At 43.6% G+C, this 21,514-nt stretch overlaps 1 protein-coding gene across 1 annotated transcript in view; it reads right to left on the bottom strand.

Moving 5' to 3' along the window:
* Nucleotides 1-21,514, bottom strand: part of DCUN1D4 (defective in cullin neddylation 1 domain containing 4) — an 85,396-nt gene that overhangs the window by 63,333 nt on the left and 549 nt on the right. Inside the window, exons 2-3 of the mRNA XM_019526353.1 lie at nucleotides 9,340-9,410; nucleotides 5,289-5,328 (exon numbers count right to left, since the gene is read on the bottom strand). Coding sequence (XP_019381898.1) covers nucleotides 5,289-5,328; nucleotides 9,340-9,410 — 111 coding nt within the window. The remainder of the gene's footprint in view (nucleotides 1-5,288; nucleotides 5,329-9,339; nucleotides 9,411-21,514) is intronic.

The following is a 21,514-nucleotide window of genomic DNA, read 5'->3' as shown; positions in this document are numbered from 1 at the left end:
CCAAGTGGCACCACCAACCCAAAGCCCTGCCAAAGATGAATACTGTTTCAAACACACTCTTCAGTTCCCTCAAATGTAGAGGAGAGGAAGTTCTCAGAAATAAACACTCAAGATAATCAATTAAGATCTGAAAAGGACACAGAAAAGCAAAGTGCAAGATATACACTCCATAAGAGTGGGACAGTCCTCAAACATCAGGAGAGGTTAGCAGGTGAATGATAATGTTACCAATGGTATCTTTAGAGAAGTAGAAGCCCTACGTATAATGTTCACCTTCTCCAATAAAAAAAAACCTGTAAGCATCCTGCTTTGCTTTCCTAGCAATTAAACAGTTTCAAGAATGTCCAATAAGAAAAGTGGGAAAATTTGGCAGATATGTAATAAAAAGAAGAGTCAGCATTATTTTGTTAGTGCAATAGGCCTCTACATGATGTTGCACTGTTAACACTGAAGCAATTGCTTTGAAAAAACAAAAAAGATGTTCTGCCATTAAGTGAGCAGTAGCAACAAGGCTAATCAAAATTCCTAACAAGCTAGGGTTTTTTTCTAAAACCAAGTAAGAAACCTAACAAATACATCAAAACCTCAAGTGCAGCAAACATGAAAATGAGAACAAATTCAGCAAGATAGCGGCCTATTCTATCCTTCATTCTGCTTCAGAAGTATTTTCTTCCTGACTTCAAATTCAAGCTGTAAAAATTTGAATTTACAAGAAAAGTATACGTATAAGACCCTGATCCTGCAAGCACATAAATTTAAAAAATTTAACTATAGTACTTTTGCACATGATACAAAATTAAATAGTGACATTTAAAAAGGGCACTAATAATTTCTGTCATTACAAACTTTAGCCTTACATTTTCAACTTTAAACTAAGTTAAAAAATGATGCTGTCTTAAATGCAGTGTAATGGATTTAAATCTACTTTGTAACAACATTAACCAGTAGATGGATACCACAAGAAGCAATAAAGTGTGCAGACTTCAGGGCTTGTCTTCTTCAAAAGGTCAAAGGATTCTCAGAATAATTAAGCATATTGTGAAGAGAAACCTTGATATACACGTTAGCAAGAAAATAACATTTAAATGAAGACCAGATCCATTAACATGGCTATCAAACAGCAGCTAAGAGTAGTGTCAAACAAGTCCATAGAACAGAGCCCTTTAAAATTTATTACAGGCAGTCCTCAGACTTACAACACAATTGGTTCCTGAAAACTGGCTCAAGTCAAAATATTGTAACTCAGAACCGATTCTCCCATAGAAACAGTGTTATAAATGGAGGACTGGTTCCTTTATGAAGGTTAACATAGATGCACCCAGCTGGTAAGTCTGTTGTGAGGAGGGGGAGGGAAGGAGTGTGCGTGTGTTGGGGGGCCGGGGTGGGGTAGATCAACCAATGCTGCTATCGCAAGGGAGGAATTGGGGCTGGGGCTCGGACCTGAGCTGGGGCAAGCACTGGCCAGGGAGGGTGCGGGGCAGCTTGTGCCACTGCGTGTCGCTGTTCCAGGAGCTGCTCATGTGGCAGCTTGCCTGGCAGCTCTCGCCACAGCTCCCACTGCTAGTCCCGGAGGGCATGGGTCAGGGGTGTGTGCCCCAGGACCTGTACAGGACAGATGGGGCCAGGGTTGCACCAGGCTGCGCTTAAGGCAAAAGGCTCTAGGAACGGGCTGGTGCAAGGCTGGCACAAGACTGAGCCACTGCACTGCCTCCAGACAAGCAACATGCAGCGGCAGGAGCCAGCCCGGCCTCCCCATGCCTCCCGGACGAGCAGCAGCTTCACCCCAGCTGGGTGAGCGGCGGCAGGGCACGTGCCACTCAAAAACTCACTGCAACCCCCCGATAACCCCCGCTCCGCCACCTGCCCCACCCCAGTCCAGAGGCACATGCCTCTCAATGCTCTGCCAACACTCACCCAGCTAAGGCGAAGCCACTGCTCGTCCGGGAGGTGCAGCAAGACCAGGCTGGCTCTCACCACTGCGTGCTGCTTGTCTGGCTTGGTAAGCAGTGGAGGAGCATAGCCCCCGCTCCCAGAGCTTCTGCCTTCCACCTGGAGCGCAACCTGGTGCAGTCCTGGCCCTGCAAACCCCACGCAGATCCTGGGGCACACCCCCCCCATCCCACACCCTCCTGGACCGGCAGCAGGAGCAGCAGCAAGAGCTACTTGACAAGTCGCCACACGAGCAGCTTCCAGATCAGTGGTGCACAGTGGTGCCCCACCCCGTCCCTGGGCAGTGCTTGCTGCAGCCCAGGTCCCGGTCCCAGCCCCAATACCTCCCTCGCTGTGGGAGGCACTGATCTGCCCTCCCACATCCCTTCCCTCCCCCGCACCACAACAGACTTACCAGCTAGACACAGCTGTGTCAACTGTGGTAAAGGCAAAACCAACATGGGAACCTCGACCCACAGTGTCAATTTACAAATGTCCTAACTCCAAAAGTCATAAATCAAGGACTGCCTCCATATGCAAATCAAGTCAACACATCCTGAAACTCAGTCACCATGATCTGCAGTCAGTATTTTTTAGCCAGCAGAAAAATGACCTTTCAACTAAAAAGCTGAAGCCCACAGCAATCAAGCAGGTCAAAAGTATTTTCATTAAATGTGTTGATCTTTAAGGAGGTCTTTCAAAAACATAACGTCTTGAAAGAATATGACAACACAGATCTGCAGAGGTATTGATCAGTGTGTAAAATGCCAGAGAGCTCATGGACATACATTTGTCCGCACTAATAGGAATCCTTCTGTCTAAATCAGAAAATATATGCAAAATCTACTACAACTTTTTTCACCAGTTCATTCAACACATGACGCACATCTATGGCAAACTCCTAGTTTGGGGTGCTTGGCACAGGGACCTCTCACTAGCAACTCTTATATTTCCATTTGATTGTAACTCAAGACCAGCCAACAGTTCCTGTAACAGATGTTTTCAATCACACAAATGACATATTTGGAAGACTGGTCTGCCCCAATGCCTTATACTCAGTTGTCTTGGACAACTCAGTCTTGAGCTTCAAGTGCCTGCCTTATTAATTGTTCCAGAAGGACCAATTTTGGACTTAAATTTCCTAAAGAACCTCAAGAAATACTTACAGGCCCATCATACTTTCTTCTGTGCCTAAAATAGCACCTGCAAACATAATTAACAAAGCTACATAATAAGAATGAACTTTGATGGACATGACACAGCATACAGAGGAGACAAAACAGCTGTTAGGGAGGTTCAATTCCTTAGGCAGGCTCCTTCCTCAATTTTAGTAAAGATAGAGATGACTGGGCTACATGAAGTGCAGCAGTTAGGCCAAGGTGGAGCACAACAGCCAGCAAGGGCCCAGCTTTTGCTGTTTCCATTACTGCTCTTTTAACTTCTCAGAAAACAAGGGGGATTAAATTAGTCTTGTGTTAAAGACCTGAGACCCAGGAGTGAGAGCCACGTTGAGAAAGGGTCTTTTCAAAAATTACTGTTCATAAGTAGTAAAAAGATGGAAACAATTACTGTATTTCCTTGAATACAGGACAAGGTTCCCCTCCCATCAATCAGCATGGGAAAACAAGCCCCTTGTCTTATATTTGCGCAAAAGGAAACCTCATTAAATACATTATCATTAAACTGCTTCCAAAAGCAGCATGTGTTCAGTAATGGAAACCAACAACAAAGCTAATTAAATAAAATGCATGGCCCATACTGTGCAAACGTAATGATGGGAACCTTTTTTTATTATTATTATTCTCAACATTTTATTAAAAACCAAAACTTCTTATATTTACAAATAGCAAACATTATATAATCCAACAAAGCTTCATAACATATTAACTCCTCTTCATCTCTTAACAGTTTACAATAACATTATCTCGTTCCACAACTATCCCTTTTCCTAGCCTCCCCCCTCTCTCTCGCCTCACTATTTCAGGCACTCCCTCAAGTGAAATACATATTTTCATTTACCTTTCCTCCACATCTCCTCCCTCTTACTCTCATCTTCCTCCTCCTCATCCCTTTGCATGTAATATCTGAGCTCAAACAGGGCTAGCTATAAACATTCTTTCATAGTAAAATCCATTCCCTTCATGATGAGACAGTTCCTCACTTTCCACAGTGCTGCATTAACAAAGATCACCCATGCCTGTACCTTCCCTTTTTCCTGCCCTTTCTTAACCAACCCATACATCGCTGTCTCAAAATTTCTTATCATTCACTTCTAAAATGTTTACAAATCTCTTGTGCTTTCCTCCAAACCTCCTGTGCAAAGCTGCATTCCCAAAATACATGGACCACCGATTCTTCCCCCACACACTTCTCCCATGGGCATTTTGCTGTTTTTTCAAAACCCCACCTTACATTCCATCTCTCTGACTGTTAAAATCTTCCTCACCATTCTCCACAACAGCTCTACATGTTCCCCTTTTAAATCTTCCCCCATTACCCTTTTCTCCACATTCACTTTGCTTGATGCTCCGACAAATCACTTCAGTTACTTTGTCTTTTCCCTCTTAGTTCCTTCAAAATCCTTCCCTTTTCTTTCAAACCTTGTATCCCCAGCCCTTCGAAACCTCATGCTTTAATACAATTTTCTGCTCTCCCACAATATATCAACAATGTCCAAGCCCACTTCCCCTTCCACCCTGTCCCATATAGACCTATCCTCCACAAACAGTTCCTCACACAAAATCTGCAAAAATTTCCCACTTTCCCGCTTTCTTCTGATGCTTCCCCCATTATCATTCTAACAAAGTGTGTGTAGATAAAAGTTTTTCAAATGTAGATAAAAGTGTTTTCAAATTTGCACCTCACTTCCACATGCTCAGGAAGAGCAGGACTTGATAATAAAGGTGAGTGGGAACAGGCTGCAGGGGGAAGAAGTTGCGGGGGAGAGAGCAAGAAGGGCACCTGACCCCACCCTCCCCAGATATATTTTCCCTGCTATAGGAGTGGGAAGAGATTAAATTCAAGGCAAACCTCCAATAAATAGATTTTACACCTGGAAAACTGTAACATATTTATACATTTTCCATATACAGAACCTAATTGTTCGGGGGTCATCTTCTATTCAGGGTCGCCTTATATCTGAGTAAGTATAGGAAGACCTTTTACCACTGGTAAATTTAGAAACAAATATCTTTTTTAAAAGCACTTGTTTAAAAACAAAACAAATCTGCTTTGATTCTTTTCTAGGAGATATTCATTTAGATGTGTGAAGCATTCATTTGAATATTTTTCATGAGCTTTCCTTTAATTAACACACTTCAATTACTACAGTATGTTTCTAGTATGTATTTATTCAGTACCTGTCTGGTGATCGTCTTGACCAACGTCTTCTGTCAGATTCTGCAAGACATTTTGATTAATGCAATTAAAGGATACGATTGCTTGGCTGTTCAGAATTTAAGCACTACTTGATAGCCCATTTCATTTTTATAAATTTAGTTAAGGTTACATTAAATGTTTCTAGTCTGGCCACATACTGACATTCAGTTTCTATTGGAAGAGTCATTGTTCTCCCAGTGGAAACCATGAGCGCACAGATGTTCAGGATTTTTCTCCAAGAACAAAAATGGCTGCCTTGGGAGAAAAATAACCAGGGAAGAACCACAGTTAAAAATCACTCCCAGGAGAATTTCTCCTGGGACAGTAAACATGTATACACTTTCCCTTCTGAGAGAAGCTGCATCACAGTCCTCCAGCATCCCAGGGTATTTTGTTCCTACCCCCTCTCCCACAGAGGAAGTCTGTCACTCAGGATACACTGTATTGTTCTAGCTGAGCAGGGAACAGAACATGCTCCCTTGCACAATCCCCACATGTTGTGTGTTGCAGGGAGACACAGGCTGACCTTGAGCAGTCTAGGGTCAGCCAAGCAGGTATGCCCTGTGCACTAGTGCCGTTTATCTCCAGGCAGATGGAGAGAGCCTGCAGAGCATGCTGAGATGTGTGCACAGGGGCCCCCTGGCTCTGCAGCATCTGCACTGCAAGCTCTCTGCTCCAGTGTTTGAATGTCTATTCAAGTCTCCAGTTAAGTTTTTCTACCAGGAAAACAAACTTGGGAAAATTCTTCCAGATAATTTGCATGTGTGTACGTGGAATCCATTTTCAAGTTGTTCTGTATTTTTTGTAACTATACCCTTATGAGATGAAATGTTCTAGGCTTAGAATGTACCAATGGTAATTTTCCTTAATATTTTAAAGCTTAATCAAACACTATTCAGCTGGTTGAGAGAGAGAGCTCATTATAAAATACCTACAATGCTGTTTTAAATTTTTCTACTGCTGAAAGAACTACTAGCTAGCTGTGAAAAAAAAAAGGTGAAATACAATACAAATATAACTCCAATTTAGCAAAAGTAGCATTACGTGTTCCTAGGAAAACTAATAAAATGGACTAAATTATGAGCCCTTAAGAAAAACTCTAATCTGAACACACATTTTGATAAAACTCATGAAGCGGACAACTGAAAAAGGTTATGCTGTGCATGGATCCACAGCTAGCTACAATGCAGAGTTGAAAGTTTAGTGATTATGCATAACAAATGAGGCAAGCATCTTGAAGAATCTGACAAAGCTGAAAGCTGTAGACACAAGCACTATGCATACACCACAGTACACATGAAAGCTTGTGTGGAACCTGATTATGAGTCAACAGCTCCACTGAACACAGCTCAACTTAATTCCAACTCCTTGGCTAAGTACAGACAGTCAAAAAGCCTGAACCTAATTGATTCAATCTTTGCAGGTTAGTCTAACCTGTGTAGATTGAACCAATTTGCAACTAAATAGGGATTCACTTTTGATTCCGGAAATGCAGCCACATGCCTGTACTGGCTCAGGCCAAGGGGCACTAGAGCAAGCCCTCCCTTCCTTTCAGCAGCAGCCACAAGAGAGGCTGGAGGGAAGCTGACAGGGGGTGGGCCGCTGAATATGATTGGGGAAGGGTTTAAACCCCCGCCCTGGCCTGCAGGGACCCCAGGTGGGGTGTGCCAGGAGGGGGAAGGGGAAAGCAGCCCTTCCCAGAGCAGGTTTGTCCCGGAGTGAGGAGCATGACCAGACACCAGCCAGGGCAGCCTCAGGCAAGCTGGGGGAAGAAGGGGGATTAAACTCCCATCTCCCCTCTCTCCCAGCAGCACAGGGACCCTAACCAAGGTCTGCCCAGCTTTCTAACCCGCTGGCTGCTTACACAGTGGGAGGCTTGGCCAGAGCTGGGCAGGGCAGCAGCCTCAGGTAAAGCTGAAGCAGAGACGAGGATTAAACTCCCCTCGCGGGCACAGGCACCACAGCTGGTATCAGCTTGGCTTTCCACCCTGCTGGCCGATTGCATGGTGAGGGGCATTGCCACAGCCGGCTGGCATGGCTCTACCATCACCTGCCTCACCTGGGGCTGGGACTAGGACTGTAGGGTCCCACAGGTGCTGATGAAGGTGGGTTTGGAGGGGCTGGGCTGTGGGGGCAGGGCCCTTCTCAGCCAGCTGTGGCTTGACCTGGGGCTGCAGGAGCTGGGCACCTGGATTGCTCCTGGCTCTCCGCACCCAGGCTGGGCTGAGCTGTCATGGAGCCACAGCCAGCTGGGAAGGCCCCTGCCCCCTCAGCCCAGCCCAACCTGTGCTGGTCCCTCTGCACCCACCCTCAGCAGCACCTGCAGCCAGCCTGGTTCAGCCCCAGGTGAGGCAGGCAAATAGCAGGCCAAGACCCTTCCCAGCCAGCTGCAGCTTGGTGACAGCCCAGCCTGGAGCACATGGGTGGCAGCTGGCTGGGTAGCAGCATGGAGATGATGCCTCTGCAGCTGCGGGTGGGCACCCTGGCACCTGGACTGGCTGCATGGGACAAGTCCTTCATGCCCACAGCTAACTGGGCTGGCTCAGAGGTGCCAGCGGGCCTGAAGCCTGGCGGTTGCCTGCTGTGGGGGCTCATCTGCCTGCAACCGCTGTCACGGCCACACCCCCTGCACTGTGCCTGCTCCTCCATCTCATGTAGCAGCTACAAACAGGTAAGCAAGCACCATGGAGGGGGCATGGCGGTAGGCACATGGGCTTGCATGATGGGTAGCTGCCAGGCTCCAGGCCCACCAGCGCTTCCAAGCTGGGCCAGGCAGCCACGGACACAAAGGATTCATCCCACATGGCCAGTCCAGCTGCCAAGGCACCCGCCCACAGCTGTAGGAGCGTCGCCTCTGCACCCCTGCCCAGCCAGCCACTGCCCACGCATGCCAGGCCATCACAGAACTGCAGCCAGCTGGGAAGGGCCCTGCCCCATAACCCAGCCCAGACCAGCCCCACTATCCACTTGCTTCACCCAGGGCTGAGCTGGGTCAGCTGTAGGCACTGCTGAGGGTAGGTGCGGAGGGGCCAGCCTGGATCACAGAGGCAGGGCCCTTCTCATCCAGCTGTGGCTCTGTGACAGCCTGGCCCCGCCGGCATGAGGGGAGCCAGGGGCAACCTAGACACACAGCTTCTGCAGCCCCAATTGAAGCTCCAACTGGCTGGGAAGGCCCCTGTCCCCAAGGCCCAGTCCAGGCCAGTACCTCCACATCCCACCCTCAGCAGCACTCGCAGGCCAGCCTGGCTCAGCCCCAGGCTTGGGCAAGACAAGCAGATGGCAGGGCTATGCTGCCCAGTGTCTGGTCATGCCCCCACCCCTGCTACTGGAGCAGCAAGGGGGGCCAGAGGGGACCATAATAAAGGCTGCTCCACCCTGGCAAAGCAGACCCAGCTGCAGTCCTGGGGGCCGGTGGAAGGGGGGGAAGAGGAGGGGATCGTTCCCTCCTTGCCCCTTCAGCTTAGGGGGCCATGCTGCCAGGCATCTGGCGACAGTCCCACCCTCACTCTGGCTAAAGAACAGAGGGGCAGGGCCAGCCCTGCTCTCTGGAGTAGACCGCACAGACCAGCCCAGGGCTGAAAAGCAGGCTGGGATGCTGGAAGACTTATTTAACTAAAACCAGGAAGGGGTCTGGGACAAAAGTTCCATAAACCAGTTTGACCCAAATCAGTTAAGTCTGATACTACATTCAACCAAGTTTAATTTTAACCAGTTTCAGCCATTTTGAAACTGGGTTATGTGCACTAAACTTCTGTTCTGTTACAGGTTTAGACCAGTTTCTGATCACTTAAAACAATGTGTGTGCAACTTCTGTCCCTGTCCCTGCCCCTTCTGCATACACAAGCAACCTTCACTGCCACTGCCCATCTTTTGATTGTTTAGTTGTAAAACCTGTGAACTTCCTTTTTCTTAATCTGCCCACCATCCCCTCTCCCTAAAAAAATTCTTTGAAATGTAATAATCTAAAGATTTCAAAAGACAAATAAATGCATGCTAGAATAAATAACTAATTAAATTAAGAAATGACATTACCAGCTTATTCAAAGTGTGGTAAATCTTGTGAATATTTGCCAGTGTTGACAGATGAGAGTTCAGCTGAAAATCTAAAGGGGGGGAAAATAATTAGTTTTGTCTCTTATAGTTTCTATAGCTCTAAATGAGATGTAATATATTCATGTTGTTATTAAAAAAACAAACCCTAACATCACCACAAAGCTATGTTGTACAAGCCAAGTTAATACTATTTTTCATCACCTTTATTCCCACCACAGTCTGGGAATTAGTAAGAACTTACAAAAAAATAAAGAATTTTCTTCAAGTATATTCCTGGATCAACTCTACTAAATACAAAATTATTTGCATGCTTTTGAGTCTTGTGCAAGATTCTTAACATGTGTTTGTTTTAAAATTCTTCCCATTCACAAAGGTACATCTGAGGCTCATTCAGAAATAGTAAATAGATTTTTTTTCCCCAACATATCCAAAGTTAAATACTGCTGCTAAAATACAACTGGTTAGGGTGCAAAGCTAGTGGTTAAGTACAGTCTAGGCACTGGGCATGCAATCTGACAAATACATCACTAAGAGCAGGCTAAACCAGGATTCTCAATCCCCAGGCTAGGGCCTGGTGCCGGGCTGTGGCAGACCAGCTGCCGGGCTGGCAAACCATGGCCCCCCAGAACCAGGAGGAGAGGCCACGGCTCCTTCTGCAGGGCCTACGGCAGCACAGGGTTTGGCCCACCTTCTGCCCAAGGGGTGGGGTATCCTTACCTATTTTCCGGCCAGAAATTCCGACCACAGTCAGCTGTGACTGCTGGGCCGCGGCATAAAAAATTTGGGAACCCCTTGGCTAAACAAACATTTGTATGGGATACTTTGGATGGGAATTAACCTATCCTGAGCAGGGAACTGGACCACACAACTTCTTGAGTCCCTTACAGCCCTATTTGTCTGTAAACACTACTGAATATGGTTATTACTATGGTAAGGTTTCCTATGAAATTCAATAAAACTATGTATGGTAGTCTACATTTGCATGATTAAGCCTTACCTGAAGAAACAGCTAACCCTATAAACAGAATACTCCTCCACGAAATTTTGCTTGGCAGGGCCCTATATGCCTAGCTCATACTAGTCATTAAAGCATTCCAGCATGGGAATATTATTCTCTGACCAGATGCTAAAACAAAATGCAAGTGAAAAACATAGTCCTCATACCTCCACTTCAGTATTATAAAACGATTCTCCAAACAAACACTACACAAAGCACAGAGTTTGAGGGTAGACTATACAAGGTATTCAAATTAAGACTACACTAAAAGTACAGCACAATTCAGATTTTTTTCATATAGAACAACACTGCTGTAAACTAATATTAACAAAATGCATTCCCAACTATAGGAATACCTTTTAGACATACAAGTTTGGATTGTCTCATCATAGTGGATAAAACATTAAAGATATCTCTGGAAATCTGAAGAATCATAGACCCCTGGCAGACATTATATTCACCATGCCTTAGGTGTGCCATGTGACAAACTAACATACCAACTGGCCACAGTAAAATTATTGCAAGATACTTCCACATCGCAAAGGGCCCTGAATGACATTAATGTAGTCACACAATTGGGATCTGATTAATTTTATCCCAGATACCAAAATTGCCCTGCTAGCGTTTGTAAGATCCCAATTACAGAACTGCTGGCGCAGTCTCTGATGCTGGATTGCCCGTACATCCAGACCTTTAACAGGCACACCTGCAGTTGGAGATCTAAGCCCCAGGGCACACTGTCAGCTGCAGCCCACCCTTTAAGTGTTTGGGCTTTCAGACACTGAATCATATGTTAAATTTGCAGAGCTCCTGAACCCCCAGCTGCCTAGGGGATAGTTCTGTGCCACAAAGAAATTGCTGTAAAATGAGTAGCTTCTTTGTGGCTTATCTGCCATTTTTAACTGGGTTTAAACAGGTTTAATGTCTGCTGTTATGATTTTTCACGATACTCTCAAAGCACTGGCTGGAATGATCTAGTTCAGGATGGTCCTGCTTTGAGCAGGGGGTTGGATTAGATGGCCTCCTGAGGTCCCTTTCAACCCGAATTTTCTATGATTCTATAATGTTTGATAAACATGTCTGCCAGGGATCATAAAACGTATCTTATATCTAAAGGGAATCACTTTGTTGAACTGTAAATTTGGTTTCACATCAACCCTGCTGTAGCTTAATTTGAGGACAGACATCTGGTCACCAATTTATCAGTTTGGGCTAGTTTGAGTCTTATTATACCAAACTAAATTAAGCCCATTTTTTGTTAGTCAGAACCAAAATTGTGCTCTGCCAGCAAAGAAAGAAAAAGAAAAAAGAAACCCTTACAGCAATAAACTATTTAAAATGGTAATTTTGAAAGCAAAGAAATCATTTAGAGCACTGAAAAGACATAACAAAAGTCAGAAGAACCTTCAGAATGATTACATTATAAATATGTAGTAGTGAAAGAACAGAGTTTCCCAAATTCAGAATTGGGGGCAAAATAAGAGAGACACAGAGAATTACTAGCTGTAATGTAAGAATACATAATTCGGGTGTTGTATCTGTAGTTTAATTTAAAAAACCAGAAAAATGCTCCAAAACATTGCCTGAATTAAGGCCCAGTTATTAACCCTCTTATATAGTTGCCATTAATCCAATAATCATTTGGGACCAAAAGAAATCTCATGAAGTTCAACAAGGACAAGTGCAAAGTCCTGCACTTGGCACAGAACAATCCAATTAACTAGTACAGGCATGGGACCAAATTGGTTAAGCAGCAGCTCTACAGAAGAGGACCTGGGGGTTACAGTGGACAATTATCTGATGAGCCAACAGTGTGCCCTTGTTGCCAAGAAGGCTAATGGTATACTGGGCTGCATTGGCAGGAGTACTGCCAGCAGATCAAGGGAAGAGATTATTACCCTCTATTCAGCACTGGTGAGGCCACATCTAGAGTACTGTGCTATTTGGGGCCCCTGCCACTACAGAAAGGATGTGGACAAATTGGAGAGAGTCCAGCAGAGGGTAACAAAAATGGTGAGGTAGCTGGGGGACATGATTTAGAAGAGGCTGAGTAAACTGGGCTTATTCAATCTGCAGAAAAGAAAACTAAAAGGGGATTTAATAGCAGCCTTCAACTGCCTGAAGGGTGCTTCCAAAGAGGATGAAGCTAGACCAGGGGTGGGCAAAACGCGGCTCGGGGACCAGATGCAGTCCGCCAGGCCATTCTGTCTGGCTTATGGTGCCCCTTAACATTTAGAAAGTTAATATTTATCTGCCCCTGGATGCCTGTCATGCAGCCCTTGACGGCTTGCCAAAACTCAGTAAGCGGCCCTCCACCTGAAATAATTGCCTGTCCCTGAGCTAGACTGTTCTCAGTGGTGGCAGATGACAGAACAAGGAGCAACTGTCTCAAGTTGCAGTAAGAGAAGTTTAGGTTAGATATTAGAAAAAAAACTCTCTCACTAGGAGGGTAGTAAAACACTAGAACAGGTTACCCAGAGAGGTTGTGGCCTCTCCATCCTTGGAGGTATATAAGACATGGCTAGACAAAGCCTTGGCTGGGATGATGTAGTTGAGGATGGTCCTGCTTTGAGCAGGCATTTGGACTAGATGACCTCCTGAGGTCCCTTCCAACCCTAATTTTCTATGATTCACAATATAAATGAAAACAGAGTATATAAAATAAAGGTAAAGAAGCTACATAATGTCAAGATTTGTTGAATGCCCTTCACCAACTACTTGACAATCATTATGAGGAGATATTTGATGTTTCCAGACAAAACACATAATATTTAAGGTACAAGTCATTCTGTACCTCCAAGACCTTCTCAAGCAAAAATGAACAAAGGTCAAACAAAAGCTAGACTGAATGAAATAATGGAATTCTACAATATGTGGGTGAAACATCCAAATTTTAGGCATGTGACTTAAGAAGCGAATCAATCTTCTTCCAGTGTGGCTGCTCTTGCAATACTTCTGGGAGACTGGAGACCCGAGATGTTGCCAAACTACCTGTGCACCTGCAAAATCAATTTAGTTCTGGCTGTCAAAAATATCTTCTTTGGTCTTCAACAAAGAAAAAAAAGGCTAAAAAGAATTAATTTGACAAAACTGTGAGAATTGGAAGATGTCAGAAGTTGAAACCAAATATAACTCCTGGATACACCACAGCCTCACTGTAATCTGATAGTCTTATTTAAAATAAATTAGTAACTGGAAGTCTGAATGCCTCCATTAAAGTATTTGGAATATTCATTTGGGCAAGTGGGAACAATCTATATCTGATACTCACAGCTCCTAACAAATTAATTTAAACTGAATAAGGGCCACATCTAACCTTTATATTTGAAAAAAACTAGCAAAATTCCCATCAAGACATTATTTGGGGATTTTTTTTACATGCCTATTTATTTACAAATCTAGAACAGATAGAAGACTCATCTGAACGCAAATGTTGGCAACAGTCTCCTATGAAACACGGTGATACAGCAAGAAAACTGAGTCACTTGATGTGCCCAGTTTATTTTTCAGCAATGAAATGGCTACGCTTAGATATTGAAACCTACGTGCCATACAAAAAATTAGGCAATGAGTTTGGTGTGAGAGGAGAGAAAAGGAGCATGCTGAAAATATTACTGCTGAACCTGTTCAAATGGAGTATGCTTGGCCAGTGCAGAAAGATATCATCACTGAAATTAAAATTTTTCAAGCTACAATTTAAATTAATTTAAAACAGTTAAGTTCCAATATTTTGAAATGTATGCCTACCTACAGATTCAGGAACAACTGCATATATGGTTTACACTTAGAAAACATTAAAATAAAAACCTGGATTTTAAATTTACCATTACTTTCAATAAGGCCTAAAAGCCACTTTTCAAAATGCATAGTTTCAGAATGCATCACCAAAGCAAAAAAACAAATGAGAGCTATAATCAGGATTGTTTAGGGAAGGGAAAAATCTTCTCCAATGCAAGGTTTCAAGACTAAGATCTAAAGGAGTGCTAGAAACATGTTACCTATTCTCTACAGAAGTAAACCCTTATTTTCAACTAAGCATATGACAACGTTAACACTAAGTGTTAAAAAAGTATGACTTTCCAAAAAAGAAAAAAAAGTTTTCCTGAAAGTTTCCTTTCCACATGTGCATGTTTGTGTGCATGTTTGTAGAGATGCCCAGATACACAGTCCATATTGTATTGACATCAATAAAAAGGAAAATTGAATTATTGGCAATCAGCTTTTTTTGCCTGGTGTGGCTGATAATGTTGCCGATAAATGCCACGTGTATGCGTACAGATGTAGCACATGAGCAACCAGAAGTGCAGCATCCAGCTGATAATTCCTGGGGTGGGGAAGGGAAGACAAGGGAAGGGGCATGAGGAGGCAGATTAAGGCCCCAGTAGTAAGAAAGTGGGGCTGCGCCTGGGGCAGGGGCAGGCACTGTCCAGCCAAAGTGAGGCAGGATGCAGGACGGAGCCAACGGCTTGTCCAAGGGGCATGGGGGGGGCATTCCCACTGCTGTGCACCCCACCCCCCCATGCTTCCCTTGAGGGAATGTGCCTCCCCAGATCTGTGCACAGGGTGCGGCTGGGCTGCCACTGTGTGCTCGGGGCTGGGACTGCTCCGGCCTCATCCCAGCAGCTACGCTCCGGAAGCCGGTGAGCAGTGGCAGTGCTGGAAGTGAGGGCTACACTATAGCCCCCCTCCCACTGCTGCCACCTGCCCTGCCCCACCCAGCCTGAGCGCAGCCACCAGGAAGAGACTGGAGCAGCCCTGGACCCAAGCACGCAGAAGCAACCCACTGTCCCCCTGTGCACAGATCCAGGGGGACACATCCCCCTCACGCCTCCCCTGGTGATGCATGCAGCGGCAGGAGCCATCTCCATCTCCCCGGACAAGCTGCTGGTTCCATCCTGAGCCCTACACCAGCTGGGCAGTGCTTGCCCCTGCCTCTGCCCCACTTCCTCCCTCATTACAGAGGCCCTGATCTGCCCCCACACACATCTTCCCTCCCCCATGCCCCTTCTCCCCAACAGACCTACCTGCTGGACACTGCTCTCCATGCTGCTGGGCTGCATATCGGCAATCAGATCAGTATTGGCCAACATGGCCAGTCAATAATTGGCCGTCGGTATTGGCCCAAAAAATCTTTATTGGTATACCTGTTTGTTTGTTTGAGGTTCAATGCAAAAAGGAACAGCACTTGGGGAAAAACTAAAATGTTCTCTCTCACAGAACAAACACTGAAAGAATTTTAGCATTACATTTAAAATTATGTCACCGCTGAACTGGATTTCAGTCTGTCAAAACACTAATAAAATTTTCAAATCTTGTAACATTAGCCAATTATAAATCCTATATACTGTAGACCTCCGGCATATAAACTTATGTAACCACCTGGAGCATTATCACTGTCCCAAGTCACAAGAGGGTACTGCAATAAAGAATTGCAGAATATTAGACAGGAAGTGAGTATAGGGGACCTTTCTTGTGGGCTGCTGCTTCTGATGGCCTCTTTCCTGGCAGTGGAATATGTAGTGTGGAAACCAATGTCAGCAACAGAGGAAAAGCAGCTGCCCACCTGATGCTGCAGTCCTCTGGACTGGCCCCAATCACCCTCTCTCCTCAGTGGAGTGGGAGGCTGACACTATGTACTGCAGGCGCAGACAATTATGTAGTCTCAAGTGCAAAAGGATGACCCAAGCATCTCTCTGCATATATGAAATGTCTTGCAGACATTAAAAATATTCTTCCTGAGTGTAAATGAAGTTCAAGAATGCACGGCAAATGACAGCAACAATGGCTATGCTTGTAATAAATTACCTTAATCAAAAACCCCTTTTGCTTGTGGGACATCACTATCTGGAAGTGTGGTATATACTAAAGTTCATCTCTTCAGTCATCAAGAAAACAATGGACTTTTCAATTCATATCTAAGACTCACAACAATAACTTCATTTTTAGATAAGCCGACACCTGAATGTCCGCAAAAAAAATAACCAACCTCTCACACAAGCAATGCACACTTCTGGTATTCAATCAATGTAAATGCTGCTTGCCAACAACTTCCACTGTTAAGAACATCATATCAGTTACCCAGCAAATATTCTTGGAGCAAGCCTTTTCCTCACTCCTAATACAAAAGTGTAATGCAAGCTGTGCGAGGGAGAAAAAAAAAAACCCATAAATGAAACACTTTGCCAGGCAGTTATTTACAGATGGAAGCAAAAAAACACACCTCAATGTATTTTTATTTTTTAAACCAGCATTATAACAAGAGAGGACAGATGTACTGAATCAGTTGTGAAATATGTAGAGTACTACAAATGACTGGAAGTACGAAAGTATTTGCTCTGCTAACACTGCCAGTAATATAAAAGCCATCATGGGACATCATAATGAATAAATATCCAAATACTGCTACAAAAGGATGTTTTCGAGGGCCTAAATCTGTCTCTTAATAATTTCATGAAGTTGAGAATACAGGAAAAACTCTATAAGAGACCAAAAAAAAAAGAAATATAGGGAAACTGTTCATGTTACCGTTGCAGTCTGTAAGTAGTAACAGAAAAAAGAGAAGTATGGGAAGATGACATTGTCACATTGAAGTACTCTACAAAAACAAGATGGAAAGCGCGCAGATCCTGATTAAGAAAAAAAGAAGCTCTTCATGAACAGTGATTGATGATCTTAAGGTAGTTAAAAGGTGTACATCACACTGTACATCGTGAGGATGTCTTCTGAGTTCACTTGCAGAACTCTCTAGAGACTCTGCAGAAAATTACTTCAGCAAACACTGTACATGAATCAGACAAAGCATTTGTCAAACGTTCCTCAATTTATGGACAAGATAAAGTGAACCGGTTTTGAACTTCTAAGTTTGGTCTCCACTCAAGTCAAAGTAGTAAAAATAGAGGACTTTATTTGTAGGGAGGAAGAATATAGCTGCCAATCAATTCATATTACTGCAGAACGCTTGGCTCCAAGGTTCAAAAGTAGTAACTTTAGAGATGATAGTATGGTTGTGGCATGACTGGATTACTAAACAAGCAACATCATTTGACTGCATATTGGAAAAGTACTTCCAAATTTTGCAGAACACAAAACTTTTTCAGGTATTTAGTCCAAGAGAATAATCAGGGACTCTATCAGATATACTGATCTGACAACATAAGGCACAGCCTTCATACAACAGAACCTTGGGCTCCTCTTGCTTCTCATCTGCTTCAGATTTTCCATCTTCTGTAGCACGTGAAATAAACTGATTACTGTTTTGAAATATATCCAAAAACATCAAGAAGCAGACTAGCAACTACAAATCTTGAGTTTGACGAAATAGATGAAAATCATAGTGTAAATTCAGAATTGAAATATGTGGTTTTTTAAAGATACAGACATAGACTAGAAAAGTCACAGGAAAAACTTGAGCTATATCAGAATTTCCACGATTACAGGCTTAACTGAGCTGCTTAATTTTAGTGTAGGATGGCTAGTTTTGCTTACAATTATTACATTCTACACTATAAGACTCTTTAATAGTATATAAATAAGCCTGGATATAGACCAGTATATAGTGCTGCCCTTAATGTTGTGCAATATTAACTATATAATGATTTCAGCACAGGAACTTTCATTTTCTGAGGGCCCTCTCTAGAAATGTGTGTTTCCTGTGTATTTGTATTATAACCTGAGGTCTTTACATGTTTCTGAGCCTCACAGATAAAACATTCCTTTATCTTTAAAAAACTGCAATATTGATGCTTTCTAGTTTCACCATTCTACAGCAGGGAAAAATATCAACAGACAAAGAATGCACATAAGTCCTTAAGTACACACCCCTAATGGTAGCTGTATGTGTCATTATTTGAATTTATACTTATTGCACAGAGATACCTAACAGTACTGTGTACATATCAAAGTTAGAAATGATGCAGCTCCCATTTTACAGTAGCAAATAAAGTGTAGTATTGATAAGCAACTAATTACTGCAATTCCACCCTCACACCTTCACTCTCTCCACCCCATTCGCTTTTCATTTTTTTTTTTTTTTTTTTTTTTTGGCAAGAAGAGATCTGTTCTTGAAGGATAAAAAGGGTCCTGAGAATTAGTGTATGCCCTATCTGCAAATAAAGCTGTACGAGTTTAATCTCAAGCATGATTATTAAATCAAGATGATTTAACCAGTGCAAAAGGTTGTGTTCAATTATTTCAGATTACAATTGATTTATTTTGGTTTACCTAAAAATTGATCACGAAGAGACTTGAGATAAATTAAAATAGAGTCACTCCTAAGCCAAAAACTAAGAGTATCCAGAATGGTTTTAAATTTGGTTCAATTAAAACCAGTCAAAATGTGTGCATCAACGAGGCTTAAGTATGGATGCTTTTTAATTTTAGGTAGTTGCTTCTATGTCTGCAGATGCCATGACTTATATACTCATCATGTAATTTTTCTCAACATTCCCAACTGAAATAAAATTACCAAATTGTAGCGTGATACAGCTGGCTCATAATTCAGTTAGAATCAATTATGGCTATGAGCAGTTAGATAAAAACAAGGTCTAGTTCTAGCTTTTCTTTCCTTTCTCTCCAAGCAGTAAATTCATGTACAGTCAATAGCCTTACAGTAACTTTAAGGAAGCAGAGGAAAGACAAAAATCAAAGTGGGTCTCCTGTCAAAAAAAAAAAAAAAATTCAACAAGATTAAGAGGAAAACAGGGAGGATAAATAATACTAAAATTGTTTTTAAAAGCCAAATCCAGAGGGGGGGGGATGGTATTTTAAAGTGTTAGTTGTCAGATAAACCTGAAATAAAGTGTTGAAACTACATGCAATCAAATCCTGCCCAATTCAAAAGAATACAGCAAGGTGAAAAGTAGGAGTGAAGAAAAAGGTCACCTCATTTGCCACTCGAAATTTATTATGTGGCATGTGAAACAATTAAAGAAAGGTTATCTCAATTGTAGGGAACCTACAGAAGATAAGTTGTTTGCTGAGGAAGGAAGATGAAGTTTCCCCCAGAGAGGACTGATATATCATAGGAAAACAAAAAAAATGTAGAAAATTGAAAGCTTTGAGGAAAGAGTAAGAGAGAATAAAGACCTGTATGTTTATGGAAAGATCTGAGTTGCACATAAAGGCATGTGGTATAGAGAACAGCAAATTCACTCTCTGCCGCCCATATCAATAAATGAGAAAAGAAAGTTTATCATTTAGGAAGGATGGAGTGCTGTTATAGCTGGGAATCATGATCCCAGAAATATGCAAGACACCAAAGTTTGTTTAATCACATCTTTAGTGAATCAACTAAATAGCTGGGAAAGATGTTAGTCAAGCTTTCATCCTTCCTAAGCTGCGAAATAGCAGCAGGAAGACTAAACTATATTAACATACAAGATAAATATCAATAAAAGGGAATACCAAACAAATACTGGAATTTAGGAAAACATTTATATTTAAGTATAGAGTGGCAAGGCTATAAATTGCCAGGGAAAAAATGGTCACTGCTAATAATTTTCAAGACTACAGAAAATTTCAAGTTTTTTTCTGGCATTTCTGATCATTTAAGCCCCTCGATGAAGTGAAATCAAGTTATACAAAAGCAGCCCAAAGGGCAGCCCAGGGCAACATCTATTTATTTACATCATAATGTCAACATTTGGAGAGCAAAGCTATTTTGTTAGGCAAGACTTGATTAAAAGGCCCAAAAAGTTTATGAGAGTGAATAAGAAAGAAAGGCATTCTCCTAACTGTCAGGACAAGATACTGAAAGGTACGAAGAGAGGGCAGCAATTAGCAGCTAGAGAATAAAAACATAAGTCTGGTAGTTTTCTACTGAGAATTTTATTTAAAAATTATTTTCAGCAATCATCGTATAACCAATGTTGTCATAAATGAGGGGACACGGACCCTGTTTGTCAGCTATAGCTAGTAGCTTAAAAATAAGAGTTTGCAGTTTATTTTTTCTTCTTAGCAATATATGTTCTGACAAGACTGAACAGAACATACAGTATATGTTTATTTTTTTGTTGGCAAAATGTGAATTGTGGAGAAAATCCTGAGAGATAATTATTACTGTTAACTTGGTGGTACACACTGTTCCCTGTAAAGACCAAAAGAGAATTTTATTCACCAAAACAAACTGTGTATCATTAACTATGTCAGTGGGATCCAACCTTTTTGACAGGTGCGCCACAAGTTACCCTCATGTCCTCTGAGAGCCACCTCAATCCCCTTCCTCTGTCCAACCTGATCTGCATGCTGTTCCCTCCCCAAATGCCCACTCTCTGGCCTCATGACCTGATCTGCTGCATCTGGTGATGTATTACCTGTCCCTCCCCCAACCAGTCAAGTGCCACACACAAGAGGCTGCAGCCTGTGCCACTCCTTACCCTACATGCCCCAGGTTGGCCACCCCTGACCTATGTTCATTACAAGTTCATTTTTATCCTCCTTTACAGGATAAAAGCATCCATTAGCTCCTAGGCCTCGCCTGAATATAAAGAATAACGTTATTATAAATCATATAAATAATGACAAGAATCAGACTGGCCAGAACAATCAAACCCTGTGTTTCTTAGTGCCCCTCCCCCTGATTTTGAGAGATGAGATTGAACAAGCTGATGGTCAGTCTCTAACTGGGGTCAGAATCACCAGGATTGCTCCAAACCCCATTCTGCCCCCAGGGTAAGTAAATTCCCGGGAAGGGAAGGGAAGGGAAGGGAAGGCCAGCCTGTGTTCTCAATCCTGCGACACCAGCCCAGTAGCCAGGGCCCCTCATGGGATGCTATGTGGGAGTAAGCAGCACTGGGGGGTGGGTCGAGGCAGCCCCTGCCAGCCTCCATCCCAGACAGATCCCCGGCCTGGGACAGCTCCTACCTCAGCTGCCCCTCCCCCCTCAACTCCCCCTGAGCAGGATGTTCAGCCCCGCCCCCTTCACCGGGCCCCACCGCCCCGCCCCCAGAGGGGAACGGAGGGGGCGGGGCATGCTGGGAGTGGTAGTCCGCCCACCGCAGCCGGGCTTGCGCCGCGCGGCGACCAGACTCCAACGCCCATAATACACCGCGGCACCCGGTGCCCGACACAGCCCGTTTGCCCCGCACCGGCCGGACACTGGAACCGGGGACGTCGCCTGCCCCGGCCTGGCCCCACCCCGCGCTCGGCCCCGCCCCAGCC

Source organism: Gavialis gangeticus, unplaced genomic scaffold (assembly GCF_001723915.1).
Source record: "Gavialis gangeticus isolate Ggan-Ray unplaced genomic scaffold, GavGan_comp1, whole genome shotgun sequence".
Lineage (NCBI taxonomy): Eukaryota > Metazoa > Chordata > Crocodylia > Gavialidae > Gavialis > Gavialis gangeticus.
This window is presented reverse-complemented; position numbering and strand designations above follow the sequence as displayed.